Here is an 11598-nt window from a genome sequence, read left to right as displayed (position 1 = left end):
TAAAACGATGTAGCCTTTATACAAATAAGCTCAGACCAAATTTCTCTTTAAAGTGAACGGGTTTTGCAGAGAAATGAGAAAAGATTGTGGGTCAGTATCCTAACGTTCCATGTAACTTGCAGGGCAAGAGAGGATGGTATTCGTATACTTAAGATAGGAAACTCAGTTATTGAACAGCTTTTCACAAAGCTATCACAGAAGGTAATACCCAGTTCCAAATGTTCATACAGCCCTTGCAAAACTGTGTGACTTGCATAACAAAGACTCAACTGGGCCCGGGTGAGGTCAACTTAAAGCATAAAATGTTTATAAATCTTTCCTTTCTAAAATGCAAAGAAAGTTCTTGACAATACATGTGGGTCAACCATAAGCTCTCAACTGCTTGCAAATTATTGCCTTGTAACCAGAATAAAGAGAGGTTTGAGAGGTAATTCAGAGTAAACGTATTGCTGAGAGCTATTCCCTTCCACTCCCCACCTTCCCCTTAGGTCCTGAGCTGAAGTTGCGCAAGAAGCTCTTTCCTTTGATTCTTCTAAAAACCAAGTGAAAATAAAGTCAACATCAAAACCCAGAGAGCTTTAACTTTCAATAATTTTTCAGAACGGTATCTACAACCCACCTTTTCTTAAGCTCTCAGAGCAGAGAGATACGGATGTATAACCCCACGTATGGGTTTTTACGTTATTTCTACCCTCCTCCTCGGGGCGGGGGGATTTCTCTATTTTTACAAAGCGTACATCTTATGTGGCATCTTTCAGTTACATTGATCACTAGGAGGCATTACATTACTAGTTTCATCCTTACTAGGTATCATCAGATGTGGGTAGCAGATATTATTCCATGAGGTTCAGACGCTCTACCAGGAATTGAATTCACAGATCTTCACCCTTTAGATGTCTGTATACATTACATTAACTTTAGGAGCTATGCTGGTTATTATACTATAATGACAGCTGAAAATACAAATAATTTGCAAGCTCTAATCATGAAAGTCTAGGAGCACAGTGAAGAAATGGGACTACTGTTAAATATAGAGAAGAGCAAACCAATGATACAGCAACCACTGACAATGAGGTGGTAACATCTGCCTTTTAGGATCAACTATCAACAGTAAAGGAAGCAGCAGCCAAGATATACATTGCAGACTAGCGTTTGAAGCAATGAAGGCTTTGCAGAAGATAATTCAGATGCCAGATGCATCTACACATAGATCAGAATCGTGCAGGCAATAGTTTTCCCCATGACACTCGAAGGAAACTGAAGCTGAACTTTGAAGAAACAGAATATTTACATTTTTGTACGTTGTCATTGGAAAAGAATCCTGAGAATATCATGGATAGCCAAGAAAACAAATGAATCTTCAAACAAATCAACCCAGAGTTATCATTTGAGGCACAAATTACCAGGCTCAAATTATCCTAGTTCAGACACATTCCGCAAAGACTTCTCTCGGAAGAAATCTATAATGCTGAGAAAGGTGGAAAGAAAGAGAAGAAAAAGATGATGATCAGCAGCAAGATGGATGGACTTAATTAAAATGGTGAAGGATGCACCATTGGAAGATCTGAAGGACCAGACTGGGGACAGTTGACGGTTGTGAACAGTCAACGCTGACTTGATGATACTTAATCAACATGTCCAATGGAGTTAAATGTAATTCTAAATGTAACCACATCTTTCTTTCTGGCTTGAGGCCTTACCCTGAAATTATAATATCACATTGCTGACTGAATGCAAGAAATATAAAAAAGTGAAGTCTTCTTCAAGTCAGGCTTGTATGTTGGTGAGTCTGTATGAGAAGATGTCCACGCAGCTTTCTTGGCAACAACAGAGAAGTAGTTTGCTACTGTTTTCTTCTAGAAGGTTTCACCAACTTCGCAGCCTAACCTCCAGCCTGTTTCTGACAGTCTCCCATCCAGATACCAACCAGGTCCAACCTGCTTAGCCAAAATAACACTTCTCAGTCAAAGCTACTGAAAAGTAACCATCTATCAGCTCCACCAGGTAGTCCAGACCAGGAATTAACTCCACAGGAAGGCTAAGACCATTTCTATTGAGAGTGGCTATAATAACAGAATCTTGCAAGTTTGAGTGTGCTGAACATCCTCCTACGTGAATTAGGGAGATGCCTGTCTGAACCGCTTCTGCACACATTCTGTTTGTTTTGGATTTAAGCTGTGTTTTGCTTCTTGTCACTTCAGTAACAGACCTGGCCTATCTCTGTCAAGGTCATCTTTCTTACTCTCTACATCATCCCTACTGCAACTTAATATACATTCTGGCAATCTCTCCAGACTCATTCAGCCAAGGGGTCCAGAAATATCCCAGGTTAATGTTGTGAATTGTGTCTCCCCTCCTACTATATTTAAGGGGGAGATGTATAACATGTCTATAGTCAACAATTAAAAACAAGCTAAGGGTGTAGCACCTTGATACAGTTGGAGCATATAGGCACACCTAAAACTCTGGAGATTAGATATTTTACTTAGATAAGATCATATTGGGATTATCTTTACTTGTTAAGAGCCATTCTCAAACTGCTAAAAATCTTTGGGGCTCCCTAGATGCCCTACCATCTACTTTTGGCCAGGTGGACACACCATCACCAATCTTAGTCACATGTATGTTTGCTATAACCTTATGCCAAGAATCATGCAATTTTAAAAAGTACAACTTGATTACCAAGGTGACAAATACTAAACTTAATCAGAATTTTGAACTGTACTCTTCAGTTTCTAATTCTAATGGAGAGTCAGTTTCAAGTAAGTGCTTCAATAAACTTTTAGCTAAATCCACTAAATATATTTTATGTATACACAGAGGCATACATTGAAAACTGGGAAATGAATGCAAATGTAATTTTAGTTCCAGTCTCCCAATAAGAACATTTGCTTCAAATGCCAAGTCACGAAATGTTTCTAGATGAGAAATACACGAAGTTTAATATGCAATACATTCTTAAAACCAATTCCCTCTTGCTTTAAACACATCAGGGAGTTTTGCAACATGAATGAAATACAGGAAAAGCTGCCATCAATTCCTTCAACTTGACTTAACTGTTGCTTTTCCATAGAGGACCGTCAGCTGGTTCTGAGGAAGGAAAAGGCAACTCATATAAGTTCTCATACTATCCCCTTGGAACCACTAAACATCAGTTTGGGGGTTATTCTTGTCTGTGCTTTTTGTAGATTTTTTAAAAAAATAATGAACTATTGAATTTCATATTAAGGCAGAATTCATTCCACATCATTTTATGTCCAAACAAAATGGGAAGCTGGTTTGTTCTTCATGTCATGGCTATAAGTCTACTCATCCTGGAGGAGGTCTATCTACATGGTTGCTAAGAATCAGTGCTGACATGCTGGATATAATCAGTCAGTAACTTAAGTCTGTCTCATACAGTAGGTGTTCTTACATCCACAGGGCGGACTGCTCTAATTCCAATGGTTTCATTTTCTTTTGTCCTCCAGCAGACCCATTCTAAACAAGAATAAGGAACACCATGGGATGAAGCCACTTCATATTTGTCTCCAAGGGAACAAGGGTTTTCCAACTGGCCAAATTCACTCCAGCTGCCATTTTGCAAAGTTGTTAGCATCTACCTATGGCAACCCTTTTGTGAGAGTATCCATGGCAAGCTCTCAATATTTCATTTGTACCCTCTGGCTGAAAAAGGTTGCCAACTCCTAGCTTTGACTGAGAAAGGTTTCAGACCAGCTCAAACTGACGAGAATCAACAGCTAAGGAGAGGCTTCCTGAAGGTGGAAATTCCAATTCTCCCAAAGATATGGATGTGGGGGACAGCCAGCCATTTCCCAAAATGCTTCAAACACTTACCACCAGAGTGTGGATATGTTGGACAGTGTCATTATTTAATAGCTGCACATCGATGTTCTGGATGTCATCGCCAGATGAGCAAAGAGTCTGAAACAAAGCAGAAAGATGCTGTTCGGAATGTACATAGAACAAACAGTCATGTAATTTCACGCATGCTCCTCCCAATTCATGTTGTGCTGGATGTTCTGCAGCCTATTCCCACTCCACTGAGTTCGAAGCCTCATCCCCTTCCTATTGCAATGCTGATTTTATTCCTAGGTGCCTTCAAATAATTGCTACTGATTTGAGAGCAAAGCCTGTCTTTTTCACAATCCTATTTCTACAAGGACCAGATTCATACAGTTTCTTAATATGCAATAATTAGAACCTGGATATGTGTGTGTACATATCCGTATACGTACACCCATCAACCAAAGACTGCTCTGCTATAGCCAAAGTCCCTAAGAACCATACCTGCCCATCACTCAGAGGTATGTTGACAAAAGGAAGCGATCGTTCAGGGGGCATAGAAGAACTGCGAAGAGTTGTAGCCTGAGTTCTCTCAGAAGTTCCTGTGGAGAGCCCCCTCCGTGAAAATCTAGCAAGAGAAAGTGGTGGGGTAGACAACAGGAAAGGGATTGCCTTGATTCATCTTCAAAAAGATCAGGCTGTGAGTAAGTAAATCAAATGTATGCACATATACATCCATCCATATGTCTGTGTACAGATATGTGTATGTTTGTGTATTTTATATATATACATACACACACACACATATATACACATATACACAATTTATTTAAATGTATATTGGCTGCCTAGCTCCATACAGACAAACACACATAAACACAAGTAGGTAGACAGCTTCACAGACTGAAAAATATGCAGCCGCTTTAAAGAGTCAGTACATTAAAGCAGCCATGTCTTTGTCCATATTTCCAAGCTGCCAGGGCACTGCCATGAGATCATTTGCTCCCCAAGGTCTCCTGAGCAGGCAAGAAGAGGGTCATCTGAACACCCACAAGGCAACTTCCTGCAAAGACCCCTAGAGAGCTGCAAATGGAGAGATGGTCCAGCACCAGACCATTCAGAAGATACAGGGTTTTTCCCTTCTTGCACCTAACAACACAAACATGCCCTGACAATTGCTTAATTTTTGCTGTGTTCCTCTTGACACTGCCTTCATCTTCTCCACCATCCATGACTGAATGGGCTTAAGTCACCCTTAGCTAAACTAGTGCCACACCCCCCACTTATTTCAACAGCATCTAAGGATAGCTTTTAGATATGGATAGTTCATTATATGCTCTCATCATCTTGGAGAGAAGTTGGGGTGGTGCGGGTGACTTGAAACAGAAGCAAGAGAAGCAGGGTAGGGATCAACAGTGGGAACAATCAGTTTCACGCTGGGGCAGTTTTGTGCCGACTCAAGGATAGGTGGAGAGCACTTCAGCTTGGGGGGAAAGATGTAGGCAGACATACACCCTCTCTGCAGAAGTCCAATCAGTGCTTTAAAAGTGTCAAGAGTCTGGACCTTTTAGAGTCTGCGCTGATGAACCTGGGAGCAGATCTTGGCTGCTCACGCAGAGAGGCAGATCGCTCGATGCATCTCATGTTTGGAGTGGAGCGCACAGATGCAGACCTGATGGAAGACACCAGTCATTGAGTTATTCCTCCCCTGCCCCGCACACAATATTTCCTCCCATGACTGCTTCTATTACCTTCCTGAAAATACAACTATAATGCACTTGGTTAAGACCTAAATGATGGAAGGAAAACTCTTCTGCACAGTCCTGAGAAACAGCAGCTGGCTTTATTCTTTTCTTGAAACCAGAAAGGATTCTTGCAAACAATCCATAACTATTTCACTGAGCCACTTGTTTTGCAAAAGGAGACCCCAGCCTTCAACTATTTAAGACCACATTCCAGCTAAGTTAATTTCCATCAGCTTGATGCTTAAAGGTCTTCTCCACTAAAATCAAGAAGACTCAGCCCTGTCAACATAAGCACCTGTCCTCTCCCCTAGAATATTGCCTAGCACCTCAGCCAGGTAGAGGTGTCTTCTTTTCATCAGTCCATCTCAGTGGATGAAATACCTTCATTTTAAAGTATGGGATAAATTAAAAGCATTGACCTATTCTTACCTGCAAAGAATGCCTTTTTTATCCTTGATGGCAGAAGTCAGTGACTTGGTTTTAAATGCCTGAAGAAAAATTAAGCAGTATATATAACACTTTGCTTGCAGAACTGGCACTGGATCCAAAGCAACTTTGGGGCAATGAAATTCAGGCCTGGTGCCAACACAGGCACCTTCAAAACTGGAAGGAAGACTGGTTCAAAAAAGCAGAATGGATATTATCCTTTCCCCACCTACCTTCTGAGATGTTTTCTTGGTGTGTGCCCCCTGTTCCTCTTTTGCTTCCTTATATTCCACAATTGTGGTGACTTTAACTGGAAAAGATATTTGGGTCAAGAGACTAATTGTGCCTGTTTCAGAAACAATTCAGCAGAAAAGCTTAGACCTTAAGTGTTCAGTAGCACCTAATCTTTTTTTTACAGCATGCATGGCCCTAATAACCAGCTATTTTTCCACCAAAAATGTGGTAGGATCGGTTCAGATGGACTTTCCATGCTCGGTGAACTATCCTGATCCCCTTTCCAAGACAGCTCCTGGAGTTCCCAAGATTTCTAGAATTTCTCAGCCGGGAGAGCTATTATTGAGAAGTTCAAGGAACTGAGGTCCATTTATCTGGCTGGTGTCCAAGCTGTAGAAACTGGAATCAAGCAAACTTTGGTGCCTTCCAGATGTCTTAGACACCATTACTCCCTTCAGCTCCACAGAGGATCAGTACAGAAGAACTTGGGAAGAGTACAGAAAAGCTTATTTTGTTCCAGGATGAGCACTTCAGATTTACCTCGCTTGCTATTTGTCCTCTTTAGTCTAGGACTGAGAAGGTCTCCAATACCACAGTCATTCTTCAGAGATGTTGGGGGAGAAAAGGGAAAAATTAAGACTAGCATTATAGTGGTCCCTTTATTCAGATTTGCTTAGGCACAAATCATCAATCTCTAGGTATATAAATAAATGATCAGAAATAAGGTTTCAGGATCCTGGTGACAGTTCTCTATCTGGAAGAAATGCCAACAGGTAGATATTATTTGGGGGGGGGGTGTGGAATTAGTTCTTCTATCACAGATCTCCCTATTTGTACAGGTATCACAAGGCAGTAGATTCCATTCCCATTCATTATTTTAACATACTTTGATGGAGCAGACACTCTGCAGACACTTACTGCCTCCAGAGTGGCTACAGCTGCTGCTGCAGCTGCATCTTCTTCTTTCAGATCTGAAAGACAGAAATTAAACCATTATACTAAAGCAGCTGGCCGCCCACTCACAAAAGTGCTTCATACAGTTCAGAAGTATCTGGAGTTGAATTGCAATTCCCAGGATCTGCATTCAACCAGGTTAATAGCAGCAAGGATTGCTAGGAGGTGGAATTCAGCCACATCTGGAGATGTGGCCACACCGAGCTGACTTTAGCTTGATCTCAAACAGCTAAGCCAGGTCAGGAAATTGCAGGACTAGAGTCAAGGATGTCAAAAAACATTCCAGAAGAAAACAGTGGCAAACAATGTCCACCCCACGGTCAAAAAAGTTACAAGAATTGTCCATGGAGGTGAGTTTTACACAGAGAAGGCTTACCTTACTTTAACATCTGAAGAAACACAAGCTTCCCACCTTTATTATTTGTTAGACTTGTATCTCAGGACATTTATGCGGGTGGGGCAGAGAGTGGATCAATGTTTACTGGTAATCTTTAGAAGGCTTCCAAGACCTTGAACTTGTTTTATGGCAAGTACTGAAACTAAAAGGGCCTTTCAACCACCAGCTTCCAACCGTACAATCCTATGCTTCAATTTTCCCCAACTCAGGCATTTCCAGAGATGGAGTAGCTACAATTTCTAGAATTCTACTAGCCAGCCTGGCTTGGAATTCTGGGAACTGTAGTGCCCACCCAGCTGGAGGGCACCCAGGAGAAGACTGAAGGATATGTGTACTCAGAAGGAAGCTGTTTCAGAAGAGTCTGCTCTCCAATAAACGTACAAGGTTGTAACATCAGTCTATGGAAGATGAAAAAGTTTGGTAGAAACAGGTTTTAAGGACAGAAGTACAGATCCTGTGGAGATTGAAAAGAGTAATTGGGCTGGGCAGAGTTGCCTGAGGAGGCCTCCAAAATGGCTCTCTGCAGCACCTTGTTGGCCCTGTCCCAGTCATGCCACTCTCCTCATCAAATCCCCCCCCACCACACACCCACGCCAAAGTCACAAGGTCCAACATTAGAGTGGACCCCAGAAACCTCCAGACTGTGAAGGAGAGCCAGTTGGTGCCAATCGTATGTTGAATTATGACCAGGGAGACCCAGGTTCAGGTAGACCTTCAGCCACGGAAGCTCTCTGGGTGATTTTGGGCCAGTCACTCTCCCTCAGTGGCTCAGGGTGAAAAGAAAGCGCTGCCTTGAGGTTTGGGGGAAAGGCAGTCCCTTCCTCTTATGCCAGTTCCTCTGGACTCGTAGATCTGGAAGGATTCTAGGAGGACCAAAGTAGGTTCTGCAAGCTTACAGGTGGGCCAGCCCCGCAGCAGAAACGGAAACACTGGGATAGGAGAAGGGAGGATGCAGGGTGGGCAGCAGGGCCCAGGGCTCACCCAACAAGTCTTTCCTCTTCATTTTCCTCATAGCCAGGGGCAGGGTCAGTAGCTCTACTCTGAAGGCTTTCTCAGCCGTCTGCAGAAGCGAAGCCAGTTCCTTCTTCATCTCTTGGAGATTCTCCTTTGCTTGAACAGAGAAGCAGGGGACAGAAAGGGTGCCAGTCTTTTCCCCAAAGTAGTAAAGCAAAAGGAAGCAGTGATTGGGGGGGGGGGCACTGTGAAGCACAGCTTGCTTAACCCTGGTTTACAAACTAGGTTCACGCAATGTGCCAACCAAAGGCCCAGCAAATTGGCTTCCTGAACAAGTTACACCAACAATCAAGGGTTACTGAGTAAACCACAATTGGCAAGAATCCCCACAACTGTCCGTAAATATGAGTACTAATCACAGGGACGGAGTTCCCACAAGGTGTGAAGCCAAACCCAAACTAGCCCCTGGCATCCCCTAACTTGTCCTGCCACCTTATGATATGCCAGACTCTAACCCACGTGAATCCTAGGTATTAGCATCATGGTTCTTGTAGTCCAGCCAGTGATCTGAAGGTCCTTGTTGAGGAAAGATGGAAGGACGCCTCCTTCTCGGAGACAGCGGAGGGAATTAACGAGCACAACCGCTGCTCGCGCCCCCCTTCCCGCCGCCTCACCCTGGTGGTCGAAATCCTGCAGGAAGAGGCTGATGCGCTGGTGCCTTTGCTCTTTGCTCAAGACGCTCCGATCCGGTTCGACTCCAGAGTCGCCGCTGCGCTTCTTGGCGTCTTCCAGCGGCTTCCTGTGCGCCATGGAGAGCGGGCCAGCCGGCTGGGCGATCTCCTCCGGCACCTTCGAGCCCGCGGAAAAGCGCCTCCCCAGAAGGACCGCGGAGGGACCGGGAGGGGGGGATATTTAATAGAGTCCCGCCCCCTCTGGGGGACACGCCCCAGGAGCCGTGGCGGGTGGGGTGCGGCGGTAGGGGCGATTCCCGGCTGGGCTCCAGGGATCGCTTGCGGGGGGGAAGCAGCCCATGGAGAGTCAAGTCGACTGGAAGTTTGTTGAAAAGTTTTGGGTTTTTTCACAAAGATGGGTGGGGGGGGGGTAGATTTGCACCTGCTAACCCACCTTGCTGGGTCAGCAGGCAAAGGAGACCGCGGGGGGGGGGGATGGGAGCCGCATTCCGCCCACATCCGCCCCCCCCCCCAAAAGCTCCGTAAGCCCTGAAAGTCTGAATTGGCGCCCTGGTCTAAGCTCCAAGGGGTGTGGGGATGATGCTTTAAACCTGGTTACCAGCATGGTCTGTGTCCTGTGTGATTTGCCTCCTATAGAAACTGATGCAACTGGCTGGCTTTGCAAACAATGTAAATCTACTTCTAAAGAACCCAATCCAAGTTAAAACTCACCCATATTAACATATTCATATAGCTTTTACATCTGAATGGGAGATGCAAACAGCCAGTTAACCAGGATTTTCTGAATTCAGTGGTCTTAGTTCATGCAACCCACCTGAATGATAAACTAATCAAGTTGGTTGGGTTTGACTGGCAGTCTGAACCCCCAAATAACCAACCATATTTATATTAGGGTGCTGAGTGAACTCAGCCACCAAGTGAGGTTCGCTTGCTTTTGCCTTAATGCAAACCCAGCGATTGTGGGTTGATAAATGGACCCGTATGAGCCCAACCGTGGTTAAGCACTGCACTGGCTGTGATGTGTGAACCAGGTTGGTGGGTTTGCAGATCTAGGAAATCCTTCCTTCTTGCTTTCAACTTTCCATCCTAGCCCCTCACTAGTTTCCTATCCAAGTTCCAACTAAGCCCAACCCTGCTTAACTTTTAAAGATGAGCCCATGTGCTCTCTATAAACTCTCTTTAGAGCCGTGCAACGCTTTGGGGGCTTCAGGGAGTTAGGGACAAGTGCTGTGTTGCTATTCCCATGTGTTCCAAAGCACTCCTTTTGAACTGAATCCAAGGATGTGGCATACATATAAGCCTACATAAAACAAAGTTGATTTCACAAACCTAGCAACCGCCTACCTCTTTGGAAAACAATCCTTGGACCAATTTTCTTCAGCAATGAAAACATTTACCTACAGAATTTCTATCTGCCATCCAGTTCTTAAGGGCCTGAGAAGGAAGGTGGGGAAAGGGGGAAAAAATCTTCCAGGGAAAAAGATGTCACTACAAAGGTAGGTCTTGTGCAGAAACACTTGGATGCATGTTCTTTATAACAAGATAATTATCTTTGTTGTTTAAATAGATCCCCTCTGAATTCCTATATTGGATGTTGTAAGCAATAATGGGTTCTCTCTTCATTCCAGCCGTAGACTCCAATCTGGGCAAAGAGCAGCCAAGAGGGTAGTTAGTAGATTCTTAAGTTCAGGAAGCAATAGAACCTACTTAGAACTAGAACCCATGGTTGTCTTTTTCTAGGAGTGATACTCCTGGTTGGGTCAACTGTGGTTTATTGAATATAATATTTATAAACAATCTTAGCATGGCATGTGAACAGAATCACTGTGTGCATTGCTTGCTTGTAATTTGTAAATCAGTTTTATAGTGTGATTTGTAAGGTATAGTTCATGGCTAAGAGTGATTTGTAAGTTATGGTTCATGGCTAAGAGTGATGTAGCGCTGGGGTCAGGATCTTTAATGTCCCTGCAGGCATTTCTGTGGCTGCTCACCGCACAACTGTTGAGATCTGTTTCAATTAAAGCAGCCTCTAGCATCAATATTATCTCCAAGAATAACTCCATAAATGAGCTCCATAAATGATGAGTTAGCCTCCTCCCTCCAAAATTCTGGGAATCCCTGACTTCACGCATTGTGTGAACCTGGACAATGTCACAGTCCCCTTGCTTCTGCATTCCTTCTCCCATCACCAAAGAATTCCAAGGTAATTCAGAAGAACTGAGATTGGACTAGACATGGTCTATGCAGATATGAAGAAAGTATCTTTCACTCTTCAGTGAGAAAAAAGAAAACCCCTTTTCCCCTTACTTCTGGCCCTGTGTGACATAATCTTGGTATCCAAAATGTGATGGAGGCTTCAAAATGTGAACCCTGGAAACTGAAAAAGCATTCCAAAAATAGGTAAGGTTGA

General features: G+C 43.6%; 1 protein-coding gene across 1 annotated transcript; it reads right to left on the bottom strand.

Annotated features, from left to right (window-relative positions):
- Positions 1-3042: 3042 nt before the first annotated feature.
- Positions 3043-9327, bottom strand: LOC103065840 (borealin-2). The gene is made up of 10 exons (XM_007439745.3): positions 9171-9327; positions 8524-8652; positions 7110-7162; positions 6732-6792; positions 6191-6267; positions 5961-6019; positions 5351-5458; positions 4291-4414; positions 3838-3924; positions 3043-3090 (listed from the first exon to the last, which is right to left on the bottom strand). The coding sequence occupies exons 1-10, from the start codon at positions 9304-9306 to the stop codon at positions 3043-3045; spliced, it is 882 nt and encodes a 293-aa protein (XP_007439807.1). The 5' UTR covers positions 9307-9327.
- Positions 9328-11598: the final 2271 nt, after the last annotated feature.

This window comes from Python bivittatus, unplaced genomic scaffold (genome assembly GCF_059951505.1).
Source record: "Python bivittatus isolate LINGU-HERP-01145 unplaced genomic scaffold, Pbiv_v1 ctg000190_np1212, whole genome shotgun sequence".
Classification (NCBI taxonomy): Eukaryota; Metazoa; Chordata; class Lepidosauria; order Squamata; family Pythonidae; genus Python; species Python bivittatus.
Note: the sequence above shows the minus strand (reverse complement) of the source record. Positions and strands in the feature narration are given on the sequence as shown.